The following is a 27,962-nucleotide window of genomic DNA, read 5'->3' as shown; positions in this document are numbered from 1 at the left end:
AAGGTTAGAAATATCCTGCCTGGAAGGGGAGGGAGGGTACAGAGAGCGAAGCAGAGACCATGGGTCATGTGAAAGAAGAAGTAGGAGCTGCAGGAGGGCATATGCCTGAACCATCACACTGTGCACATGGCCACCATCCAAGTGATGTAACCTTTCTCTTCACTTCCAACCCATGAGCTAGAAGGCTGTAATTTTACACCACCAAATGGTATAAATACTGATCTCCTGTGCATGTCAACTTTTTGAAATAATTTATTAGCAGTGTGCAGACCTTGCCAGGACCCATCTGATGTGTGATTGTGGCGGCTAACTAAAGACCTATGACTTTGTTTGTGGTGCCTGAGTGGGAAACTTTTACAGTCCTTCTTCAAGGGATGGGGAGGTTTGTACTTGAGGAGTTTCCAGTAACTTTTCTTTTTCAGTTTGTTCGCTCACGCTCAGTGTAAGTTATCTCCTTCAGACTTGAGCCTATGCTGCTCTCAGGGTATCACAAGTTATGGTATAGAAAAAAGCAAAAGCTGTTACTAGCCTAACATGAATATGCGTGGCTAAGAGGAAAGTGCAGTGCTTATATTTGGCTTGAAGGTATTTTTACAGAGAAATGGATTGGGTATAAGCTTTATCCATAGACCAGGGAAATATCCATAGTCAGGGAAATAACTTGCTGAGATATTGCCACTGTTGACTGAAATATGTTAATAGCTGAATAAAACTGTGCAGAGCAACAGGGCTCTGTGGAGGGCTTCATAGCAGTGAACACCTTTAGTATTGTCTGCGATTGCCTTTTTTATGGTTGCTCTTGCTCTTTTACAGTTGCAGTTGCTCTTTTCAGCGAGGGAAGAGAAACAGGCACTTCTGGGGTGTACTTCATTTTATCCTACACTCGACTCTATGAGGGTGGATGGACTGTGCTCCAGAAGTGCTTTTCCTCCCTCTCTGTTGACTGTGTGGGGAGTGTGCGGTGACTGGGTCACCTGTGAGGAAAGATCTCCACATGGCTCTGTCAAGCGCCTACTGAAGCCTTAGCTTGGGGGTGAGCTGTGGTTCGTGTGGCCAGCCAAAGTTGCTTCCAGACAGCTCCCCAACTCTTCTCACAAATTATTTTTTCTGCTTCAGCGCGTGGAAGCACTAAGGTTTCTTAATTTGGCATAAGATTAAGGTAGGCCAAAGAAATATGTTCCCCAATATAGTCTCAGAAATGGCTGAGTAGTTTTTAATTAAATCTTTTATAAAAAAAAACTGAAGCAAAGACTGACAAAGCTAGAAAGAACTGAAAACAAACTTTATGGAAGACATTAAGCAACTTCTAAGCATAGCCATATGCTGCTTATTATATATTATATATTCTCCAGCTTCCACAATTAAACATTGCAAGAAAAATTATCTGAGGATGAGTCCTTTGTTTCCTTTTTTTTCCCCTAAATTGCCAACTGAAGCAAAAATAAGAGGCCAGAAAAATCTCTTCTAAATGATAGCACATTATCAGGTGTTTTACTATTCAAATCATGCGGGATTTTCTACCTTGTAGTTGTGGAGAAGCATTAAACCTCCAAAGGGTTTGGGTATACTGTGTATTAATTACATTAGCTCTTCTTGCCCAGCAGTTTTTGAATGTGTACATGTGGTATTCTGTTTTGGTGAAGTCTGATAAACTTAAAAAAAAATGCATGTTAAAATACATAAGCACGCATATGCTTCTCACACAGTTGTTCTTCTGGGTAAGCAGAACTGTATTCTTGCTTTAGTATAGGGCTCTGCCTTTTTTTTTCTGACATACAGTTTTACTGTGAACTTAGTTACATAAAAGAGTTTCTTGAAACTTGTGCTTTAGGAATTCAAGGATTTGGGAACATTCATTGCTTCCATTTAGCTAAAATAAAGAAAAAGGTTCCTAATATATGACTGCAGGAAAAAAAAAGAAAGTTTGAGGTGATGTACCTAATGAATGAGAAACCTAAAAGCAAATAAATGAGAAACCCAAAAGCAAATAAAAAGAAATCAGAAGTTAGATCCCAAATCAGCCCTTAACACTGGCAGTACTGCTTGCCTACTGTAATTTGTTCTCTTCCCTTTAACTAAAGTACAGTTACCTGCTTGATTTCATTTTTGGAACAGATGATTTTTTTTGGTTTTAAGAAATACATATCAATTGTAAATGTGCCATGAATATTTTGTAATAGTTTAGCAAAATGAGTAATTTTAGTTACTAGTTCCTCCTGAGCTGCAGTTAATGCCACCAGAGCTTGAAAAATATGCTCTAGTTCTAAATTTAATGTGTGTTCTCCATACCAGTGGACAGATGACAGATGTGGTGTCCGGGTACAACTGTAAAGTAAAACCACAGTGCTAATGTACTAGAGTAGTTGTTATATTTGGGTCTGAATATGACTCTGTTTTGGAGTTCTTTGTAAGAAGTAAGTGTGCACCCAGGCAGAATTACAAAAACTAGAGATGAGCACAGTCCTCTCTGGATTGGTTGTCTGGTTTTCACTGCATCCTGAGGGTGCATTTTGCTGGATGAGAATTTGTAGAGAATGTTGTAAGGTGATATGTTACTAAGGTAGTCTCAAATTTTTGTCAAATGTTCATGCCAAAGATTGGTATCTGAAAACCAAAGCAAAAATATTACAGATGAACTCAAGAACAGCAAGTTTCTAATTATGATTAAATATGTAAAATATGTTTATTTCTTTTATACTTCACCTATGTTAAAATATTTTCAGGCTCCGTGTACATTTCACTGGGCTAGCTGAATTCATGGCCATTTTTCTTTCCATAGCTCTGCTTGTGTTTCTTCCATGCTGGATTACTCTGCTCGCTACTCTGGACTTCAGATTTTGCCATCTCCAGGATGGCTATTGCTAAAAGGCCCATCCCTGTGTACATCCCAAACACTGGTTTGAGTGGTAGCTTTGTAAGTCACTTTTGTGATTTTGTACATGGAAAAACATGTTTACCAGCTTCCTTGTCTTCTCCTTCTCCACTTGCTAAGTGTAATTCATACTGGAGCTTTTCTTAATAAGCTCTTGCAGTTCTGATAATTTAGAAACTCGTATTTCAACCTTTTCATCTTGGGAGATGGGTTTGAATGGTGCTTTTCTCACCATAGTTAGGGTTTTTTATTTATTATATTAAAAGTCCAAATGATGAAAAAATATTGATTCCATAGTAGCATATTTGGGGTCTTGCTATCCGTTCAGGTAAGACTGAATGTTGAGCCTGAGATTTGATGTTAAAAGCAGTACGGACTTTTTCTGACTGTTTCTTCTGACTGTTGCTTCCTGGGCTCCATTTAACTTCCAGCATATTTTCAGGCTGATTCTGAGTTTTCTTTTGCCTGCTACTTTTTAGGTACAAATCCAGAAGCTTTCTTTTTTGGGTCACATGAAGGCTTGTGGGTTGCTTAGATCATTAAATTATGTGATGCATTCCAAGTAGAGCATTAAATTCTTTGATTCAGCTTGTATAATAATGTTTTTGCTGTTTGTTAGCTTCACATTCTTCTATTTTACCACAGGTTATGATCACTAATCTTCACTTTAGTTGTCATAATTATTTATCTCTACCCTGCCTGGTCTCAAGACACACTAGTGTTATGTACCGTGATGTAGAAGAAATATTTATGAGCCATCTGCTGTAACAACATAGAGACCAGATCAGGATTATATTGATAATCCCGATGAATTACCACAGTATAGGTTATATACACTGCGTAATAGCTTCACAATTAACTTTTCCTGCTATTCATAAAACTAAGCGTGGCTAAGCAAGTATGAGTGTATTTCTTTTATTAATCTCAGGAACTTTATAAACAAAGGAATTATTGCCTCTTGGCAACTATACTAAATATCTGATTGAAGTGCAGAGCCCAGTGTTTAAAAAACTAGAGATGAGAGATATAAGCATAAATCATAAGCAAGATGCAGAAAAACTGAGGCAGAGTTATTTGTGGTATCGCACATGAGCATTGTTCAGTGAGCAAGCAGCTCAGAAAACTACATACCCCTAAAGAGAGATGTAGCCCTGAAGACACTAGTACTGGGGAGCGTGTTTTCTGTACCATCAGCACTGCCCACAATTTAGCAGATTTATTCTATAATGAGCATTTATTGCTGGACTTCTTTTCTCCACCCAGTTACATTCCTCTCCTGGTCTCACTGTACTTGAATTATGTTTCATATCTACATTTGTGAAGCTGGTTTGTGGTTAGATCTCCTTCCTCACTGCTCCAAGCGTCCTGTTGTTCCTGCTGGAGCGAGGCCTGGAGCGGTCTCCAGGGAGTGCAGCATCTCATCACTGCTCTAGTCCGCATCCAGCAGCACTTCTGATGCTCTGCTTCAGCCTGCTGTCAGACTGGACCATTACATTCCTGGGGCTTTTCCCTTTTTTCGTTTTTTTTTCCACTTACAAGTATGGTTTTGTGATAACAGCTCCATCTCCTCTGCTAATCTTCAGTTTGCTTTATTTTCATTTACCTTATTCACACCTCTGTTAAAGAAGTGCAGATATACAAGAAAAGCTCATTCTCATAAATCTCTCTTCACCAGTGAATGCAAATGTGAGTGATGAGTAATTTCCCTTTTAATGCAGATGTTTGTTTCTGTTCTTATGTCCACTTAATGTACTCCTGACGGTGCCTACATTGTTACCTAGGAGCTAAAAGAAAAGGGTATCAGTTGTAGGCTGCTCTTTTTTGTGGAACTGAGCTGCGTAGAGCTTTGTTTCAATGAGCTCTGTTGCAAATCATTGCTCACATGACATGGTAAAATGCATCACCTGTGTACAACATGCTCGTCTCCATCTAAGTTCTCTCACCAGGCAGGTGATTCTGATTTCACTCCCAAAGCAGTCTGTGCAAGTACTAAAATGCTGTTCAAATTTTCAGACCTTTTTTCCCCCTAGGTGTAATTTGATTCTAGGTCTGCCTGATAATTTATCTGTGCTTTTGCTTTGTAGATCATTGGGTTTTCCAAAATATTTTCTAATATTTTGGAGGAAGTGGGTTGCATAATCCAGGTTTTAATATATGTGTAGAGTCAGGATATACTGTTTCAGGCCCACTCAATTTTTGTGACTTTATGGTGAGCAGTTGACCAAGAACTTTGGCCATACTGTGGAGAGCTATGGCCAAAAGAGGGACTGAAAGGGGGATTAGTTGGTGTTGCAGAATTTGAGGTTCCTCGGGGGTAAGGGTGCTTTCTTATATGCCACTTTTTTATTTTTCCTGCTTTTCAGCTCTTGAATGGTGATGCTTTGGTCGTGAGGCAGGTTGTTGTCTTTGGACTTAAAAACAAAAAAAAAACCAAAAAAAAAAAAGCCCCATGCTTTTAACAGGGAGTCTGTTGATGGCCAGAGGAACTGGCTGGACCCCAGTGTGGTGTTCTTGCACAGCCTTTAAATGGCTGGATGGACTGGCCAGGAATGTGTATCCGTCACAGGCTTTTCCAGGAACTCAGGTATTGAGTATGGGGTATTGAATCTTGTGATGTGCAGCTGGTAAAGCCCAGGTAAACTGGCTGCTATGTTTGGCTCTTACACATCAGGCCTGCTTTTTTACTTCTTGCATGTCAGTAGTTCCACCTTCTCTGTCATTTTCCATAGATACAGGCACTGCCTGTTCCCCTTTCAGAGATGTGGGATTTACTGCTCAGCTGCCCAGAGTCTCTGGAATCTGGTTTGAACCTCAGATTCCCCAGTGGCTTAACTGCCAAGAGCCTAGTGCTATGAATACATTGAATTTAAATTCATCTTCTCTCCTGTAATGCTAAAAGCAGATAGTCACAAAGCTACAGATGTTTTAAAATCATTAAAATAAAATTTTCTTAGGTAGCATGGAAGATAATCAAGAAAAACATGAGCATAAATGTCCCTTCTGCAGTTACCTCTTCTTTCTGTACTGGCTTTTAGGTTTAGATCAGAACCAAATGATGAACTTACTCTGTTTTGCCTGTGTTTCCTACATGATTTTCCTCACATGGGTTATTTATCTTTAGCTCTCTGCATAGGTCAGCTTCTGACAACATTTTATACATCTATTTGTGACTGCAGTACAACCCAACATCAGCGGAATTCTGGATAATACTAATTGAAGCCCCTCATTTCCTACTGCCGTCGCCTTGAACACCATAATCCTTGTGGCTCTGAAGACTCAATTTTCACAACTCATTTCTTTTTCTACTCTCAAAAAATTCCTGTTCTCCAAGCCTCAGCTTCTTCAGATAAGCTTGGTTTGGTAGCTTTCCATTATTTCCATGAGCCAGCAATGTGCTGACATGGCCAAGAAGGCCAATGGCATCGTGGGGGCATTAGAAAGAACATTGCTAGCAGGTCAAGGGAGGGTGATCCTCTCCCTCAGCCCTGTGTCCAGTTCTGGGCTCCACAGTAAAAGAGGGACATGGAGCTACTGGAACAAGTCCAGTGGAGGACTGCTAAGATCATGAAGGGACTGGAGCATTTCTCCTAAGAGGAAAGGAGGCCTGAGAACAGGCCCTGAGTGAGCTGGGCCTGTTCAGTCTGGAGAACAGAGGACTGAGGGAGGGGATCTGATCAATGTATTTGATTATCTGAAGGGAGGGTATAAAGAGGATGGGCTTGGGCTCTTTGCTGGTGCCCAGCAATAGGTTGAAAAGCAATAGGCTCAAATTGAAACACAGGCAGTTCCATCTCTACATAAGGAAAATGTTAACAATGAGAGTGACCGAGCACTGGTGCAGGTTACCAGGAGAGGTAGTGGAGTCTGCTTGGAGATCTTCAAAAGCTATCTGAACGCAATCCTTGTGAACGTGCTCCAGGTGCTTTGAAATGTGCTTTACGAAGAGGGTTAGACTAGATGATCTCCTAAGGTTCCTTAACCGTTCTGTGTGATCCTGTGCATGTAGAACTTAGAAGTTCCACATGAAGATTTGGAGCTTTCCATTTTACTGGGCCTTTGGACTGTCTGGACTACCTCAGAGAGCAAATACAGACAGCTTCATCACCTGAGGTATTCCCGGTACAGTGATTTCATAACCTCAAGCAGAATTTGTAACTAGCCTTACCGTTACTTTAACACTATGATCATTTCCTGAGTATACTCTTGTTCTTTAGCATGCTTGATAAAATTCATTTGCGCCAAGAGAAAATGCTGCTCATTTGAATGTTTTGATTTTGTCCGTCTAAGCTTACATGCAATTTTAGAATTTATTTTATACTCTATGTAAGAAAATAAAAGTAGTTTTAAGATTATTTTTATTCTCACCTCTCTCTCTCATTTCAGATGTTGCCGTCGTGGATATGAGTGATATTTCCAAACAACCATCACTGTTCTATCACCTTGGTGTGCGTGAAAGCTTTGATATGGCGAACAATGTCATACTTTACTATGACACTGATGCTGATACTGCTCAATCTCTTAAAGTAAGATTCTTGTTTGAAAATCTGCTTCATTTCAAAAATACCTTTGAATACCTAATTCTGCAAATATTTGTGCTTTTCTAAAACTTCCATTAAATGTGATTTCCTGTTAGGCCTGTAACTCAGAAGCAGTTTTTCTTGAGCTGTTTTACCACTAACAAAAATAATGTGATCATAACAGCATAAAAGTTTGTTTCTAAAATCAGATCCGTAGTGTAGTATTGATTTTGCTTCACCCAATTCAGTTTAGAAGTGCAAGGGCTTGATTTTCATGACTTTCAAAAAGTCTTTTTTCCTTCCTCTCCCTCTTTTAATTTGGATACATATAAATATTATATCTTGTTTAATAATGACGCTTTACTTGAACAAGGAATGTATTGCAACCTGTTTCTGCTATTAGAGCATTTCTTTTGGATTAGATTAGTACCTCCTAAATGATGAATGTTTTTATTACTGTTTGGTGAAGAAAGATCTTCATCAAATCTCTTTATAGGCTTGTTCATTTTTATAGTAGGATAGCACTCACTATTACACCTAAATTGCAGTTCTGGGTGCATACTGGGGATGATTCTGTCTTTCTCAGCATATGTTCTCTTTGTTTTGGATCATGCTTAGACTTCTTTCTCCTCTGGATCCTCACCCATTGTTTCTTTAAATATCATCTCTTTTCTTTCTACCTTCAATGAAAGTGTTTTTTCTTTCTTTCTTTTTTTTTTCTTCTTATTTGGAGTTATTGTCTTGTACTGTCCGCATTATTCATGCCACAGGTGTCCAGAAAACCTTTTCAGGATTTCAGGATTCTGTAATCTTTCTTGATGCCATAAGAGTGTTGAGTTTAGTGTTAGTTTTATTTGAATCTCCTTGTCTTTTTCCAGAAAAGCTCTCTTCCATCGCAGCTCTTCTTTCATTTTTCCTCCTGCTTTCAATGTCATTGAGTCTCCTGTCATGTGTCTAGTAGCTCATACTTTCTTTCTTCAGGGGTCACCGCACATACATTCACATTCTGGGTGACCTGCAATCACCAAATCTCAGAGATGGAGCTTCTCCCATCATTCATTATAAGATATTACTGTTTGCGGAAGGGCATAATTTCATGCCTTTTATTCCTCTAGTTAGTTTGTTTGGGCAGGCATACAACTTTTCATTCTGCAGTTGTAATATACCTGGGTGCAGAGTTCCTTCCTTTTCATTTTTTACCTTTCTTTTGTACTGTCTCTCAGATGTTCTGATCAGCTTGGCTCTCCTCCAGCACATACCAAAGTTTGTGAAGCACAGGTTAGTCATCTATGTGTCTCCACCCAATGAGAAGCTCAGTGAATCGCTTTTATTTCTACATCTTGTGCCAAGCACATACTGGAGCACATGCTCTAAAACTGGAGTGCTGAATAGCCTCCAGGATGCGTCCAAGGCTGTAGACTGTTCTGTAGATTGTCTAGCAAGTCCTGGAAATGTCAGATCTGGAGCTTTTGTTGCAAGAGTGGAAGAGTCACAATACAAGCAACATGACTTCTGGGAACACTGGAGCATGGTTTGATCACATAGGCCTAAAAAAGCCATTATCTGACTTCATACATCTTTGCTGGGAACTGTGCAGTGGCATTAAGACCCCACTGGATCTTTTCTTTGTCTCTTCATTATTTGTGTACCTTTTGGGCCAACACAGGCCCCGTGCATGTCTGTCTTCAGGATCAGAAGGTATTATTCAAGTTGCTAGAACTAAATTGAAGAGATCTGCTGGGTCAGAGGGTAACATAGCTTAAGTGGGGCACAGGGGCACGGTTCAGTCCAACCCTGAAGTCCTTTATGTCTCTTCTTGTAATTGAGCCCCAGTTCACTGATGGATACCACACAAGCATACTAATACAACATTCTTCTAAGGAATGCTTTAGAAGGCAAATAGGGATCTTTCCTGGAGTTTTTCAGTGAAGAAGTTTCCTTGATCTCTTGATACATTTCATGGTTTGATACTGGATAGTTTTCAGTCAGACTAATCTATTTCTCCCCAGTAAGAGACTTTCTCCCCAGTCTTCATTAACAGTAGACAGTCTCATGCTGGAGGAGGTACTTGTTTAGCTAGATGGACTTAATTTATTTTCAGATATGTGATACTTCGGCTGTGTCTGAGCTTTTGTTCTGAAGCATTTGATCAGATTTTAAGTTCTATAAGACTTTAAGAGTTTTAATGAATAAGATATCGGTAAGGTGTTGGTGCCTTAATATGCACTTTTTGTGTTTTGATCTGTTGACTCTTCTTTATTCTCTGTTTCATGAGTGGTCTTTTTTTTCAATTTACCTTCTTCTCTTTAGGAATTCCTAACTTTAATTCGATCTAACCTTCTGTGTATGCCTCTTTTCAGTACCTCTTCTAATTGATCTAAAGATGGTATTTCTGGCTTCTGTTATTCCTACAGAGAAGTTACACGAAATTCAGGTGACCTGACTCTATCTGACTCATTTCATAGGGCACATCCTGAAGAAGATCTGTATCTCCAGTTTCATCGGTACTCTTTCCAAAATCTACTAGTTCAAAGAATGTAAAAGGATATATAGTCTGGATTTCAAGATGGTCGTATTCACAGAACTAAACCTCTTTGGTTCCTGTTGTTGAGAAAAGGAGTGCATGGGCACTGTCATTTCTGTGCAGTGGTTGTCCAAGCAGATTTCAGGCTGTTTTAGGTAGGAATTTGCTCAAGCAATCTTCACTTATTGGAGCACATAATTATATCAACAACCTTGCCTAGAGTCTCATCTGGTCTAGCATGTGGAGTGGTTTATCTAGAGTTCTGCTCAGTTTCACCAAGTAATGTTCATGGGACATGTAGGCCAACAGTTGAAGAAGGAGGTAACTGGAGATCTTTCATATCTATTTTACATCTCCATTATTTTTGATTTCTCTTTTGCCATTTTTTGGGGATGTCAAGATGAGAAGAATTAGGATGTTGAAAGCATGTCTTGGTCTGTGTCCATCAAGGTAGAGAAGGGACCTAGGTGTCTTAAGGATACACTTTCAGAGAATGTCTCTAGACTTGAATGTTTCTGTTTCACAAATGCCTGAAGTATGATTGGGTCTGTGGACTACCTGTTTAAGAAACTCCAGTTACTGGTAAGTACCAGCTTTCTTCCTCTTTTGAGCTCTTTAAATAGATTTCTTCTTGGAATCTGTTCTTCCCCCCAACCTGAGCTACAGAGACTTTTCTTGTCATTTTTTCATCCCTTTATTTGTAACTTATTGTGGCAGGATATATGGATTACTCTGGGAAAGTATGTATGTACATGTGTGTATGTATACCAATTGATTTTATTGGAGATAAAATTCCCAGTACAAATGACAAATATTTTTATTCTCTCTTTTATTCTTTTCAGGATATGGTATCCCAGAAAAACACAGTAAGTATTAAATCCACATGCATTTGAAAACAAAAAATGAGGATTTTACATTTGAAGCAACTCTAATAAAGCTGCCAAGACGTGGTATATGCCTTGTATGCTTGAAAGAAATCTGTTTGCCCTGCATACAATTCAATCTAGTGGGCAAACTTACATTCCTTCTTAAGTTCTAGAAAAGTGCCATTAGATACGTTATATATGTAGGGTTCATAGATCAAAATGTAAACTCAGAAATTCGATGTCACTTTCACTCACTTTTGCAAATGTGTATGTGTGTGTGAGGCTTTTATAGGACTGGTATATCAAACTATTTTGGCCACTGCATACCCAGCTTCTTGCTCACAGACTGAGATTTTACTTAGGAATGCAAAAACTTGTTTCCCGAAACAAAATGATTCTTACTCTTAGTGACCATAAAACCAAACAGGTAGGTATACCTGAAGGAAGATGAAATATGCTAGTTACTTTCTGTTTCTTGCAATATAGCACAATATCTTATACAATTGTTTATATTTTTACTTCAAGTCACATTAGTAGTTGTTTTTATTGAACAGTGAATGTTGTCATACTGAGGAATATTGAATTTGCTAAAATCTTAAACTTTGATTTCTTCCCTTTAGCTTTTCCATGTATACCTTAAGCTTTTATTTTCTTCTGAAGAACACAGAGCATGACTAAAATACCAGAATGTTCTTAGATTTTTCCAAAGTGACAATTTAAAAGAGGATGAGAAAAGACAATGCTTCAGTTAACAGCAGTTTATTTTGAGTTGCTGTTTACTCTTGACAACAGCACTGTGTCTAGGCTAAAGATAGATCAGCTTGAGCACATGAGTAAGTTCAGGTCATTCTCCCATTTGTGTTGGTGATACCTGAACTAGCTTCACCTTTGGTGTACAGTGTGGAATGCTGCTCTCCACAAGCATTCACAAGACCACAATGAAAATGTCACATGAGTGCACAAATTAGGGGGATTTTTTCCCCTCCAGAGTCAGGAGAATTTGGACTGAGGCATTTTGTGATTACTCCACATATGGAATAAATGCAGAGTGGCCCATGACTAGGTTAGTGTAGTATGGTCAGATTAGCAGCCTGCAATCTTTTCCTTTGGTTGATTGTCTTCACCTTGATATGGAGGAAATAAACAGATAGGTTCATTTCTGGTGACATGCTTCCTAGAGAGGGCTGTGGTATTAGACCTGGAAACTCTTGCCCTCTTAATGTGGCTAGTGAAAGGAGCAGGGAGGGATGCTGAAACTGGGGTCCTGATCCCTCCTTTAAAAATATTGTTTTGTCTATTCCACTTTCTTTGAGTGCTTAACTTAAGAAAACAATTGTTAGTAAAATGCAGTGAAAAAAACAAACTGGCTTCAAATACCAAGCATGGATTTTCGACCCTTTCACGTTGTTTGAATTTTTTATATTCTCTTTTATTAGATAGCAAATTATCTTTTAATGTGTTCCCATAATTCCTTCTCTTTTTTTTTTTGTTTGATCAGAAATTACTGACAGCATGCCAATAAGCAAGAAGATTAATAAGATAAAGCTTTGTTTACCTATGTTTGAATTGACTTTGGATAGATGTTTGCTTTCCTCTCCTTCCCGATGCAGTGAGGTCTGAGAGGCATGCAATTTGTCACTGGCCCATGACACTCTCATTGCTTCCTTGCTTGGTTAATTATTTCACAACTGCATCAGCAATGTTTTGTTTGAAGCTTCTTGATAATGAGGCTTGCTGCAGTAGTTACATAGTGACAGAATCAGCGTGCATTTTCTATGTCCGATCAAGTGCCTAGTTACATAGCTATGGCAGTTTAAATGTTGAATATTAGTTACAAGAATTAATACTGCTGTTGCAGTATTTTCCTTGCATGTTTCCTGGTTGCACTGTGGTTAGGCATCTGCTATAGCTATGGAAGAGCAGAGGGAGCTTAAATATACTCTTTGCTAGGTTTGCCGATCTATTGTGAAGAGAATAGATCTCCAAACTGCTAAGCCATCTTCCAACCCAGAGGTAGCCATGTGGTTGCTATTGCTGGTTTTGAATGAAGAATCTTTTGACTTCTTGTGGCCACATATTTGCCCTGTGTTTAAAAGGAAGAAGGACAAAAACATTGCTGTAAGGCACAGAACACCATTTTTCCAGCAGCACAAGTGAAACTTCCTACCCAGGATACTGTAGTTGTGAACCTTTGCTGATTCCTTGCCCTCATCTTCACTATTTATATCCTATTTAGGTCATGTGCACAGACAAGGAATTTGAACATAAAGCTGAGGACAATACATAGAAAAGTGATTAACAGTTCACCTGGGATTTGCCCAAGTGTTTAGCTGATCTAATACTGAAAATCAGAGAGCATCTTTCTGAGGTGGAGCAAGTCTGTGAGAGATTTAATAGCTTTATGTCTGCAAAAAGCCTGGAAGACCAGGAGAATGGGGAATGTAGCTTCCACTACTTTTTCTTTCAGAGATAGTATGACTTAGTTCTACTTGGCTATCCCCAAAAAGCAATTAAAATTCTGTATTGATAATTTATTTCACACTGAGATACATGAAGAAATAATTACTGGCTATAGCATCAGAACTCCCAAGACAGAATTGCCCTGGCATGAAGTTGAAGTTCAGTGATCTCTGTGTTCCTGCAGCTAGGTTTCTTTCTTGGAAAGAAAGAGCTTTGAGGACCGTTTTCTTCTAATTTGACTCAGGGAATATGCATGACTCCCTAGTTTCTGTCAAAATAATCACCTGTAAAATGAATCACAAATATCCAGTCTTACAGAAGAGTCAGTTTTATGTGTCCTGATGAATAAATCAGTGTTTGAGAGCAGACTGAATGTTTTTGGATTGGAAGGTAGAGGAAAATGCATTTATCTATTTTCTATCTATCTCATGGAGAAGGTGTTTTGGACCTCCAATTGCTATCGATTTATAAGAGAAATAAAAATCCAAGGATTTCCAAAAGCAGTATTGCTTTAGTTAAAAACAAACAAGCGAACAAACAACTCCCCACATCCTTCTCCAAACCAAACAGCTAAAACCTATGGAAAAGTTGTTTTATTTTGATGCAACATTTTGTTGCTAACCCTGTTGCGAACTTCAAGGAATGGAGCATAAGAAAATCCAAGATAGAGTGAAGGGAAAGGTACACAAAGGGCTTTTTAAAAACTCCTACAAGTGGGAGACAAAATGAAAAGGCCTTCTAGAAACTTTTGCTGTCTGTCTTTTGCTGTCCCTAGTTTGAGATGCATTCTTCAATGCATCTGCTTCATTTGAATATGGCACTGTAAGCCAGAATGTTCCACTCTGGAAAGTTATTAGGGCGAGTACAGAATATGAAGAGAAAGAGTTATCCATTGTTTTTCATTTAGTTGATAGTATGTCTGAGGAAATTTGGATAAGCCTATTAATTGTTTTCAAGGAAAATATTTAAAGAAAAGTAAGATGTTTATGAAAGCAAAAGGCTTTTTTTGCTACACTTAGGTCTGTGGACCTGTTGAAGTATTTCTAGATATTTAAATGGATTTTTCCTAAATCCTGTAGCAGCTCTTATAATATGCAGAAAATAATGTCTGGGCTGTGGAGGAGTCATTAGCAAAAATTCCCCTTGATTCAAAGGGATCAGGATTGTTTTTTATCTTTGCTGCAAGGACTTTTTATGTTAAAAAATGACTTTTTAATGCAATTGACAGAAAGTCTCTTCGGAGTTTCATCAGTGGTATAAATTAGACTATATTGTTTGAGGGTTATAAATGTTTAAGAAAACTAAATAAAAAGATTTTGGCAGCTGAACTTACATTACATTGAGCATTCTAGAGTTTACAAGTCCCAGTGGATTGAAGTGGGAACCAAGACTACTATTACTATTGATAAAACATAAACTAAGGACTTTAAAAGTATATTTAGGAAGGGTGGTTTTCCTGGCTATGTTACTGTCTCCCGGAGTGCATGTATAGTATTTGGATATGGTTAAATGTTTGGCAATAAATCTGTCAGGTTGATGAAATTAAGCTTGCTGAGAGCATGTTAATGATGACATAAGGAGATGTGCAGACAAACAACATATATAAATAGAAATCTTATCTTCTTAGTAGGAAAGCACTGCGCCAGTTTTGCTTGGTTTTATAAATATGGACCTGCTATAAGTATCTATTTTTACTTTATATTGTTTTTTTTAATAATTGCTCAATTCATATATCATGTCTGTCTTTTTGATTCTTATGCTTCCATGTTTTGTGGTGGTGTTTCCTTTTGTTTGTTTCATTTCAATTTGGAGTAGGTTGCCAGCCACAAACCTTTTCTTTGAGTTCAAGTACCTCCTGAATACCACAGTGGTAATCTCATAGGCAAAGTATGTATCACTTTTAAATCTGCTTCCTATTGAATTAATGTTACATCTTAATACTACGTTTTTAGTCTTTTTTATATAAGGATGCTTTAAAAACAGTGCTTGTCAGATTCATTCTTTCTTTCAAAGTAGTTATAATTCCATTAGAGCTGTTTTAATCCCAGTGCCCATTACTGGCAAGCTAACTCTCGGCATCCTGAGAGTTTGGAGTGTTCAGTTTATAAAGATCTCTTTTCACTAAAGCATTTACGCTAAAATATTTACTAGATGCATTCAAGTTTTGAAGATAAAATATTTTCAAAAGCTTTTAGCGTGTTAGATTAACTAGTGTCACAAGATGGTTGGGAATATGATGTTACAGAAATCCTCTTGGTTTCTTAGGACAATGGTGGATTACACTCTCTGAATACTCAAAAGTATTTGACTCCTGAGAGTCAATACAGTTCAGACCTTGTTATTCTTTGCAAGGTAGGGTAAGCATTTTTAAGTTTAACCTAACACTTCTGATGCTTAACTAAGTGGTAAAATAAACTGCATAACTGGAGCGAAATAATTGTACTATTAAATAACTGTGGGAGCCTGATTCCTTCTCTGAAGATGCAGAAATTTTACTGAACATTATTTATTCAAAACTAAAGTTTTTAATTCCATTATTGTATTTCTATGACAGAGGGGCAGTTTGGCAGGAAAAACTCTGGCAGTAGAGCTGAAAAAACTCTATACTTTAATAAAGTCAAATGTTTACTTTTAACAGCATTAGCAAAATGTTTACAGAAAAGTGTTTTTTAGACAAAATGTGCTCTACATTTGTTCTGTCTTTCTTAGACTCTATGTAACAGCCCGTGTGGCCCAGTGTGTCTGTGCTTAACTCCTTTATTCTCTTTCCTCCAAGAAATAGGTTCCATTTTTAACTTTTTTGCATTTATTTTAATTTTTATAGTCCTAAAATTTTGGTCCTTTTTCCTAGTTGATTAAAGTACTGTGATTGAATGCAAATGTTTAATTGCTAGCACATTGTGCATTTACTGTTTGCTAGATGATGAGCTATTGAGAAGGTTTTTATTCAGGTTTTGCATATTTTAAACTAAACTTTTAAACATGATTTTTTTTTCAAAATAAAACTTAAAAAAATCAGAGCTAATAATCCTGAAATAAACTAACTCAACATACATCCTACATAAGTTAAAGTTCTAATTCCATCGCAATTAAATAATTCATGATTTTAGGATATACATTTTTGGAGTTCAAATAGCTATATATTTTTCTTAATACATACATGTGCCATTTATTCAATATCTCTTGAAACAAAGGTTATTTTGTGACACAACAGTAATATTCAACATTATGAATTTTTGGCATAAAAGTCGAAGGATCAGCATCCAGACCAGATGATCTCCCAGAGAAATAAGGATGTTAATTTCAGCCATTGCTAACCCTTGATAATGAAAGAAAAATTGATCAACAGAATTGAGAATTGTTTTTCCTACACCGTGAGAAGAGGGAAAACTCTTCTAGCAATCTCAATCCACGCGCTAAATATAAAGGGGCTTTATAATTTATTATTTATAAATATTGGACAGAACAAGTTAGATAATTGGACATCAATGTCTATCAGAGAACAGTCAGATATTTTGGTTTTTTTGGTACGACACTCAGTGGTATGTCTGTCAGGAGAGACTTTCTTTCTCTTTATGTATGGCACAGAAGGCTTGCTTTACTAGCTGATTTAACTGGATGTGTGATTGCTCGTCCCAAACACAGCAAACTAAGTTTGAGAGTTATGGTTTTGTTGATTGATCTTCAGACAAGGTTCTGTGCTGAAATACATGCGGGGTTCCTGACTTCTGCAAACAGAAATGTATTTATCTGTTATTGATAGAAATGTGTTTTTAATTGCAGATTTCACTATCCAAAGAGAGACAAGAAATCTAGGTCAAAAAGATAAAGATGAGATATTGGTTGAATATGATTAGTACAGTCTTTCATGTATGCAATTTAAAAGTACTTGAACAATATGCTGAAAACTGCTTTGCTTTTTCAATAGATCATAGAATCATAGAATCATAGAATGCTGAAGGCTGGAAGGGACCTCTAGAGATCATCTAGTCCAACCCTCTGCACACGCAGGGTCACCTAGAGCACGTGGCACAGGACTGCGTCCAAGCGGGTTTGGAAGAGCTCCAGAGAAGGAGACTCCACAACCTCTCTGGGCAGCCTGTTCCAGTGCTCTATCACCTTCACTGTTAAAAAATTTTTCCTTAAGTTCCTGTGGAACTTTTGATGCTTCAGTTTGCGGCCGTTTCCTCTAGTTCTGTCGGTGGCCACCAGTGAAAAGAGGCCAGCACCATCCTCCTCACTTGCCCCCTTGAGGTATACACTGACCTGAGGTATACACTTATATACACTGATCAGGTCCTCTCTCAGCCTTCTCTTCTCCAGGCTGAACAGCCCCAGCTCCCTCAGTCTCTCCTCCTAGGGCAGATGTTCCAGGCCCCTGATCATCCTTGTAGCCCTGCACTGGACTCTCTCCAGCAGCTCCACATCCCTCTTGTACTGTGGAACCCAGAACTGGACACAGTACTCCAGATGTGGCCTCACCAGGGCTGAGTAGAGGGGCAGGATCACCTCCCTCGACCTGCTGGAGACGCTCTTCTTAATGCACCCCAGGATCCCATTGGCCTTCTTGGCCACGAGAGCACACTGCTGCCTCATGGTCAACTTGTCGTGCAGCATGACACCCAAGTCCCTCTCTGCAGAGCTGCTCTCCAGAAGGTCAGTCCCCAGCCTGTACTGGTGTCTGGGGTTATTCCTCCCCAGGTACAGGACCTTGCACTTGGCCTTGTTGAATTTCATGAGGTTTTTCACCGCCCAGTTGTTCAGCCTGTCCAGGTCCCTCTGGATGGCAGCGCAGCCCTCTGGGGTATCGGCTACTCCTCCCAGTTTGGTATCATCAGCAAACTTGCTGAGGGAGCACTCTGTGCCTTCATCCAGGTCATTGATGACTAAATTGAACAGGACTGGACCAAGGACTGACCCCTGGGGGACACCACTAGCTACGGGCCTCCAACTAGACTCAGCACCGCAGATCAGAGCAGTTTTCTTTGCATCAAAAGACACATTGTACTATCAAACTGAATTTGTTTTTTCTTTGCAGGAAGAGCTAAACACTGTTTGAGGTTTAAGAATAGAATTTATATTCAAGTGGTGAACTTAGTATTCATTGCTGTGAACTCAATATTTATTTAAATAAACCTCAGACTAAATAATCCTAAAATTCTTGTTTAGGTTACAAAGTTTCCCTTTTTTGGTAGAAAATATGGGTAGCATTGCAGCAAATCATGATTTCCTTTGAGATGGCGTACTGTATTATTCATGAAGAGGAATGTGGCATGGTCTTCATCTGTTAGAAATAATTTATAATTCTAAAATGTAACAGACTTGGATCCGTAACAGGATGTCTCAGATATGGGTTTCTTGTCATTCTTTATCTCTAACAGCATGCTTTAAATTATTATTTCTGATGACCATTTTCTTTCACTTGTCTAGTCTATTAAAATATATAAACAAATCTACTATAGTCTCCTATCCATACTTTTGATCATCTTGACATTCTGCTGTTGTTCATGGGGATTTTAAATGGCTGCCAATTTACTGCAGGTCTAGATGGTATGCTGGAAAAATAAGAGTTGTGATGTGGCTTTAGGTGCTTGCCTTGCCTCTGAGATGACAGGGCAAGAATATGGGTGATAGTAATCTGCATTAGTTGTGTCACACTGACACCATCCTTCAGGGCTCCTCCCAGTCATTATGAAGGCATACTTTGGCTGTGTTTTATTTTTCTCTTAAACAGTTGAGAATCGGCATAGTCAAAATTATTTTGGTGTTTCTAGTAATAATAGAAAATCTCTGAGGTGTTTATGTTTCTTTTTGTTTATTTTTTTTTTTTGAGGGAGGATCTCGTTCATGAGCTAATGAATCTGAACTTGCAGTGTTCTGGGATCTGAAAGGTGTTTCCCATCTTCTGTCATCTCCCCTTTCAGCACTTGATCAAATTTTCGCTCATTCTGTGGCCTATTAACAGTTTTTCATTTTCATTTTTGGAATTTTCTGTTAGAAATTTTATATCTATTTTGAAATGTTTCAGTATTGCATTTGGTTTGGTGTTTGATGGCAGCACGCAGCAGCTATACTCTTCTGGTTAAACATCTCCATTTGGGGTGCTCTGCATCATATCTTTGCAAGCACAGATTAAGCCCAGAGGATGCAAATAAATCTTCACTGACTGCAAGAATATGAGAGCAGGAGGTTAGCTTGTCCTGTCAGACTTGTAGTTAGGGTTTGTGTATAATATCAAAAAAATCAAAGTTGTCTTGTTTTGTTTCTTAACAGGTCTAGGCCCTTATTCATTGCCCTCGTTCATATGTGTAATTCTCCCATACGGAAAAAAACCCTCAAGTTTAATGGTTTAATGTCTGCCTATCTTGTGTTAAACGGTGCTTGAAAGCCTAGTGATGCACAAGCACTGATCTAGCCAGGCTTTTTTTGTCCTTTTTTTTTTTTTTTTTTTTGACAAGAAAAGATTATGTATATAAGCAGGTTTCCATTTTAATTTGTTTCTAAACTGTGTCTGTTTTTCTTTTAGGCTTCCAGTGGGAATTATTATTTTATTCCATACATTGTCACACCTAGTGCTGACTACTTTTGTTGTAAAAGCGATGCTCAGCGAAGAGCTTCTGAGTATATGCAACCCAGCTGGGACAATATCCTGGGGCCACTTTGTGTCCCACTCATGGACCGGTTTATCAGCCTTCTCAAGGACGTTCATGTTACATCATGGTAACTTTGCAACACATACATATCCAGAACCATTTATACTCTCTTCTTAGTGTCATACAAAAAGATTCAGAATCTCTAGTCACATAGATTTTTCCCTTAATATAGTATTAAAGAAGTCACTACTGCTTACAGGATCCCTGTCATGTAACTGCAGTGAATTAACCAAGTTATAGTAGAAGTGATTTATGTTACTTTCTGAAACATCAGTAAGGAGAGTTGGTCCATGGATAAGATAAAATTCTTAAGTATAAATTACAGTGCTGGAAATTACAAAAAAAGATGACAGCCTCTTCATAGAGCTCAATGACCTTGCTTTTTTTTTTTTTTCTTTCCTTTTTATCACCATTAGGTATATACATACAGCAGCAATGAACAATCAAATGCAACTCATCTGCATTTTTTAATATTACCATTATTAGCTTACTGAGAACTTGCTGCCTGATATTGTAAACATGTCTTACATGTTATATATGCTGTGATGTTTCAACAGAGCACTAAGTTCTTTTTGTTATGTTTAGGGCTTAGTGCTAAGCAATGTTGAATACTTGCAGTACTCTGTAAACAAAATATCATTGTGTGTACTTGACTACCTGTCACATACCATCAGTTAGTTTCTAAGCCCATAAACTGCTCCAGATGTTAGCTTTAAGTAATCTGTCCAGATGGTTTACTGTGTTTACTGTTGTCATTACTGGTAAAAAGTTGTGGGTTTTTAAATTTCTTCTTGTATTCTGGAAAAGCTCATGTGGCACTATGTACTGATGTTAGTACAAATAAGGTGCAAGAAACTTACTGTGGGATTTTATGTAGATCCTGTCCCATTATGTATTGCATTCATCAAATAAACTACAAGAAGGCAGTTTTTGGTGCCTTGTTTCTGCTTTAGGTACTTTATTTCAAAGTCACTTAACCCCTTTGGTTTATAAAATTGATTACCTCCTTTTTATGTTGCTGTAGTCTTTCCTCAGTGTCCCAGTTTAGCATCTCAATTGTTTCCTTCTTTAGGATAAAGATACAAAATACCACATCTGTAATGGTCAGTAATCAAGAAAATCCTCTAGTTTTACTGAGTTAAGTAAATTATCCCACAGTCCTCATCATAAGTGTACTGAGACATTGTCCTGTAGACTGGTCAGAGCAAGCTGGAATACATATAATGAAGTAATGCCAAAATGTGGACTTAAAGGATAGATTTATTGTACACATCATTCTGATAAGTAAATTTTACTTTTTGTTAGAAATTATTTTTATTGGAAGTATGACCATGTTTCATTTAAAAAAGAAATAATAGCTTTCTTCTCATACGTGTATCCTTTATTTCTTTAGCGCCTATTATAAAGAAACACTGCTAAATGATATTAGAAAAGCTAGAGAGAAGTATCAAGGGGATGAACTGGCTAAGGAGTTGGCCAGAATTAAGCTTCGTATGGATAATACTGAAGTGCTGACTTCCGACATTGTCATAAACCTGCTTCTTTCCTATCGAGATATTCAGGTATACTCCTAAGGACTCAGAAAGATTATTTTACTGTGTGGTTTTGGCTCTTGTTTGTTCTTCATTGTTCGTTAAACAGTGACTTAAAGTTAAGACTATGTTGTTTCATTGTCATTAACTTTTTGACATGCATACTGGACCATTTTAGAGGTTTTAAAAGCTTATTTATTTTCCTAATTAACCAGAGACATAGATGAGATGACCTTCCTGAGTTCCCCTCCTTAATTTTCTGTCATTTTAACCTCCTTAAAAAAATAAAAAGAAACACAGAAAAATTATGGAAATGAGATTTTTGTTTTTCCTTTTCCTTCTCATTTCCCTGCAACCCCTAATATATTTGCAAGCTAAGAAGAGGTATTTGTTGTGACCACAGTATTTGCCACAGGAGCCCAATTTGAGAGCTACTATAAAAAGCAGCATTCATTTGTTTTTAAAGGAAAACAACTGCACTGTTTTTAATTTAATTTCAATTAAGTTTTACTTTTGTTAAAGCACAGCCTAGATACTATATTTGTGAACTGTTAATCTGTTTAGATGGCATTCATTTTAAAATATACTTCAACCATTCTATGGAAAAAATTTCCATAAGTCTCTGAGCTGTTTATTTGACAGGTCTAAATGAGTGATGATAGCAGTCGCTGACCTGTGTCATCACCCAACTTTCCACTCAGGGTTGCAGGTTATCCTGCAGCAGCTTTATCCAATTTCATTTTGATCACTTCTTGTGAGCTTTGGCCCAGCTGGTTACATCTGTGTGCCTTTGAAAGCTCTTCTCCCCTGGCAAATGTGTTCATCTGCAGCCATAGGCTGAAGAAGCTAGGTATCGTGAGGCCATGCCTCCTCTCAGTGCATTGGCCATTTCAGTGACATGTTTTTCAGAGTAACCTCTGAAAAAAAATGGATGCACAAGCAGCTGATGTACTGCAGAATGAGCTGTGCTCTAGCTTGTGGTGACCTGATGAAGTGTTTGCCAGCAGTCCTTGATTAGGCATGGAAAAGCTGGTCTTACAAACTCTGCTTAGCAGTGTCTGATCACTGCTGCAGCTGGTCCCAGGAATTCAGGAATTCATTAACTTGGGCAGTGATGGTGAGGTGAGGGAGAGGCAAGTTCTCATATGGATAGACAAAGTTTTCTTTAATGCCTTTCACTAGAGTTCATGACTGTGCCACTGCCTCCACTAGGAGGAATCAGCTGAGATACTGTCTAGCATTCATGATATGTTTAGTTTAATGATACTTTCTTCTGCCAGAGGTTGTCTTCATTTTTTTTTTTAATTCCTACCAGGACTATGATGCTATGGTGAAGCTGGTAGAAACACTAGAAATGCTTCCAACCTGCGATCTGGCAGATCAGCACAACATCAAATTTCATTATGCTTTTGCATTGAATAGGTAAGGATAATTGCTTGAAGCCGTTTCATTTTATTGTTGTTTGGTTTGGTCTTATATATAAATGTATAGAACAGATAATGTCAAATTTTCCCTTTCTGTGCATACTGCATTCTCTACACAATGACTAACTTCTAACATTGGAAGCAAACTGTTCTCCAGCACCCATCGTTTTGTCAACAACCTGACGAATGGATGAAGACTTTGTTCCAAAAGCCACCAGCATCATTCTGAAAGCCTACATTGATGTCAATGGCTTCTTGATTAGGCTGAGTTTTTTTTTCTCTGGATCATTGTTTATGCTGAGCATCTTGAATAGTTTAGCATAAAACACTTACAATTAAGTTATTAAACTGATGAACAGTTTATGATGATCTGTACACTTCTGAAAGTTGTGACCTGGAGTTCGTATGAAAAATGTTCATACAAAACGTTAGTGCTGGGGAGCATCCATACAGCATACATCAAAGGAATTAGGACCTTGCTCATAGATCTAGAAAAGTAGTTGTTGATGAGGAATGAGGAATATTTTCTCTCTCTCTCTTTTTTTTTTTTTCTTTCTCTTTTCTAGTGGGATTTTATGGAAAGAAGTAATAAGTCTGGTGCTTTTTGACAATTCCATCAGACATGTTAGAAGTAAATACAAAATCACTGCTCAAAAAATCAGATGCTTCTTCAGTTCTGTGCCAAAGAACAGCCTTCACTGGGCAGTTAACATTGTGTGATCCCTACAAGAAAACTCATTTTCATACACAGTTACATTTCATGCAAGGGCAAGGTTGTACACATCAGACGAAAGAATGGAGTACGTGCTAATAGGACGGTTTATATAAAGCAGATTTTACTTTTTACTTTTTTTTAAAGAGGGTGATGGTGGTGTTGATGGGCTGAGTGATCATCTGAGTGATGCAGTGGCAAGCAGCTTGAAGTGATCTTTTGAAGAATATAGTAGTGAGTAATACAGAGTATACAGCCATAGATGTGTCTGAGATTGTGTGTCATTCTAGTGTCTGTGCTCTTACAGAAATAGGGAAACTAGCTATAGAGACAATTCTTGAAGATCGGAAAATGGCTTTTAAAAAGCCCTTTTTATGTTTTAAAAAATACAAAGCAAAGGAATAGTTCTGAGAAAAGAATTCATTACAAGGAGAAATATGACTTAGAAGAAAATAATCAGATATCAGGTAATGCCTGAATCTCTCATACAGGAAGATAATTAGACCTCTATTTGGAATCTTAACCCGTATTTGGATAATGACAAAACCTTTTTAATGGGGGGAATAGGAAATTATTAAAATTTAGCTCTTGACATCAGATATATGAGTATATTTACAGATAATTCAGCTGTCATAGATTTTTTTTTTCTTTTAAGACTGGAAGTGAGCACTGGCTGTCTTCATTCTTAGTGCTTGAAATCACAGGCCATTAAATCTTAGTTAATCATCTACTGAATCTGAGACTTGTATAACTGAGGTATTTTCTTTCAGGAAATTCTGATTTGAATATCTAAAGAGAGAGAGAAGCCATATATACGCTTTGCATTTAGCTCTGGTATTTATGAGACCAAGTGAAAGATATAAAATATATTTATTAGGAAAAAAAGGAAAAAAAAAAGGAAAAATAAACTTTTGGTAATGTTTATGTACAAAGCAAATAGTACTTTAAAATAGAAGCTAGTGTTTTAGCACTTCTTTTGATGCTCTAAATTTTAAACAATGTTGTATTTTACTTCTAGTCTTATAGTTATTACTATATGGTACAGTACCATATCCAACCTTTAAAATTGCAGGCTTGATTTTATAAAACTTCTGATGAGCTGCAATTTAAGTGTCCTTACAGTGCTATGAGGATGTTTTGAGATGTGCTTTTAATAAAAAAAGGATTTGACTCTATTTTGGGGAAGAAATTTGTCCAACTTTTTATTATTTCTAGGACCTGATTCAAGAAGTTAAAATCCACCAAGAATAATAATGCTAGCTAGGGTCATGCCTTGTCCCCGTCCCTAGGAGAATATCCTGAATTGATCAGACCATATTATTTTAAAACTTGGCCATTTACTTGCGTGTAGTAAAACTGGCATACTCCCTTATTTGGTTTGTCTTGGAATTCTTTATATTTTGAGCAGCCCAGGACCCTTTTGCTGTCAAAGTTCCTAAAGTTTAAGCTTCCACTGTCATTGTTGTGACAGTGCTGGTAAGGCCCTTAGGAGACAATGCAAAACGACTGCTGCTGCACTCGCTTTCTGCATCAGCTGATTGCATTAAATGAATCACTAGCTGGAGCCACTGTGACTCTCCTTGCCTTCCTCTGGGAACAATTAAAACACTGTTATGGAAGGCTTCTCCTGGGATGAATGACCACTTTTCCATGAGGAAGAAGGCAGAAATTAGCTTCTACTGTTCAAAGATGCATCTTCTACTTAAGGAAAAAAAATACAGAAAAAGGCTTCACTTTGTGTGGTGAGCATTGAGCTGTCGGCCCAAGGTAACAGGCTGGGCTAAGCAAAGAGGCGAGCACGTCTACTTGTGGGCTGCGCGCCCTCACAGCCTGGCGTCATGGTTTCCCATCTGCCCCGGAGCGGGAGCACAGCGAGCCCGCCTCAGGCTGCGGAGCACTGTGCCGACGTGCGCTAAGGCACCTGCTGCTACGTGTGTGGGGCAGGCAGGCGTTTCTGGGCCCATTTCCGATTTTGAGTTCTGTGCAGTTTTAAGGACTGCTCTCGTGCTGTGCCATACATCACATGTCACTGCGTTTGTGTCTTCTCTGGCCACTCTGCTCTCATGCGCGACTGGCAGCCAGCAGAAATATAATACCTCATTAAGTTAAATACTTGCAGATTGCTTTCTCTTACTTAATGACCCTCGCCTAAAATGAACTCTTTCACAGAATTGCAGGATGGTTGAGGTTGGAAGGGACCTCTAGAGATCATCTAGTCCAACTCAAGCAGGGACACCTAGAGCACATGGTTTTATCCAGGTGGATCTTGAAGATGTCCAGAGAAGGAGACTCCACAGTCTCTCTGGGCAGCCTGTTCCAGGGCTCTGACCCTCACAGGAAAGTTCTTCCTCACATGGAGATGGAACTTCCTGTATTTCAACTCGTGCTCATTGCACCTTGTCCTGTCACTGGCCACCATGGAGAAGAGTTTGGCCCCTCAGGTACTTATACATATTCATCAGATTCCCCTCTCAGTCTTCTCTTCTCCAGGCTAAACAGGCCCAGCTTGCTTGGAATGCTTAAGGTTGGAAGGGACCTCTAGAGGTCATCTAGTCCAACCCCCCTGCACACGCAGGGACACCTAGAGCACGTGGCACAGGACTGCGTCCAAGCGGGTTTTGAAGATCTCCAGAGAAGGAGACTCCACAACCTCTCTGGGCAGCCTGTTCCAGGGCTCTGTCACTCTCACCATTAAGAAATTTTTCCTTAAGTTCCTGTGGAACTTTTGATGCTTCAGTTTCTGGCCGTTTCCAGAGTTTCCAGATAATCCTCAGTTTCAACTTCTGGCAACTTGCAAAGAGGCCAAGGATTATGCCAAATTTTGTTCAAATTTCGTAGATAATAGCTGAGCTATAAAGACTTGAGTTTCTTTCCAAGGCGGTTCTATCTTCATTTATATTAAAGCTCAGGGCCACTACACTGTTTGACTCAGCATGCTGTGTTTTAACAAGCAACATACTGTATTAAAAAAATAATAAGTGAAAGGAGTTACAGGGTGCAAGCAGTAAATTACTAGTCATCATGAATAATAATAGCCCTAGGAAATTATTCCCATTGAAAAGCATTTGGTTATTTAACATGTGGTTCTGTTCTCAAAAATGGTCTTGTAAAAATCACATCATGGGGTTCCTCATTTTATGTGCAGTGGTTGAGTATGCAACATCTGAAGTGTATAGGAGGATGAAGATGTTGTTGCATTTCTTTTTCATTGTCTGAAGACCAGCAAACTTAGTCTCAAAGTCCAGTTTGTGTTGTCATGTTTTCAACTCACTACAGTGAATGTGAATATGCCAAATGGTGATGTGTTGAACTCGGTTAACTTGCAGCAAAATTAGTTTCTTGTTTTAAATGCCTCAATAATAACTCTAATTTTGATTAGTTATTGCAATTCTAAATGCAAATTAATATTTTTTTAATAGACTTCAATATAGCATGTATCAGTATAGCTTATGAGGTTTTTATAAATTAAGTCTAATGTGGAGTCATTAAGGCATACATTATTACCTCTCCAAATGTAATTTTATTCAAGAGAATTCAAAATAAGTATTTTAATATCAGTTACATATTTATCATTGCTGAAAGCAAAGGTAAGATAATAAATATAACCCATTCATGTGCAATACTGGGTGTATATATATACTTATAAATTGAGTTGTCTCATGTTCACATTACTCTGCAATGTGACAATATGATCCTGTTTTAATATTAATGTGCAGTGAACTGTTGATAGCTGCTTCTAGCCTGAAATCATGAGATAAACAAGATTCATATTAATATGGAGGGAGAGCAGTTTGCTGTTTTCGACTACCATTTTGTGAGAAAGGTATTCAGAACTGTTTGTTATTGTTTTTTTCTCTGTACTTCTGTCTGCCAGAAATATGTTTGCTTATAGAGTTGTTAAAATAATAACAAAAGATCATATCAGTAAACTAAAATGAAATATAGAGGAAGCCAAAGGAGGATTCCCTAGATCGAATTACTCTTTGCTTGCATAAGAGTATACACTGTAAGAAGGCCTTTTTTTTTCTCCAGCTAGGCAGCTAGAAACAGGGGAAGAGGTGGACCTAAGGTGAAGAAGAAAAGGATTATATCAGCTGTTCTTTGCCAAGAGCCCTAATTCCTGTCCCAGTAAAATCTGTGCAATGCTCTGATGTTAACCTTGTTGGACAAAGATTTCGTATTGAGCATAGTCCTGGTTTCCTGATTGTGCCAACATGTTAAAGGTGGTGAAGCCAGCCCGTGAAACAGCAAGAATTTTTATTTTAGGCATATTTAAAATAGAAGTGGCATAATCACTATTATGAAGAGAAAGATCCAGGGAAACAGTGGTTTTGAGGGAGAGGAAAGATGGGTGAAGCCATGTAATCAAAAAATAAGAAAGAAAATGGGATTTTGCCTATAG

At 38.1% G+C, this 27,962-nt stretch overlaps 1 protein-coding gene across 1 annotated transcript in view; it reads left to right on the top strand.

Annotated features, from left to right (window-relative positions):
• The window catches only part of MAP3K15 (mitogen-activated protein kinase kinase kinase 15), a 66,476-nt gene that overhangs the window by 12,283 nt on the left and 26,231 nt on the right, over positions 1–27,962 (top strand). The window contains 6 exon segments of the mRNA XM_088532726.1: positions 7,256–7,395; positions 10,756–10,779; positions 15,055–15,126; positions 19,766–19,959; positions 21,286–21,454; positions 22,740–22,846. Of these exon segments, the coding sequence (XP_088388852.1) occupies positions 7,256–7,395; positions 10,756–10,779; positions 15,055–15,126; positions 19,766–19,959; positions 21,286–21,454; positions 22,740–22,846 (706 nt within the window).

This window comes from Tinamus guttatus, unplaced genomic scaffold, assembly GCF_059628265.1.
Source record: "Tinamus guttatus ecotype Peru unplaced genomic scaffold, ASM5962826v1 Tinamus_guttatus_pri_ptg000470l, whole genome shotgun sequence".
Taxonomy (NCBI): Eukaryota; Metazoa; Chordata; class Aves; order Tinamiformes; family Tinamidae; genus Tinamus; species Tinamus guttatus.
Note: the sequence above shows the minus strand (reverse complement) of the source record. Positions and strands in the feature narration are given on the sequence as shown.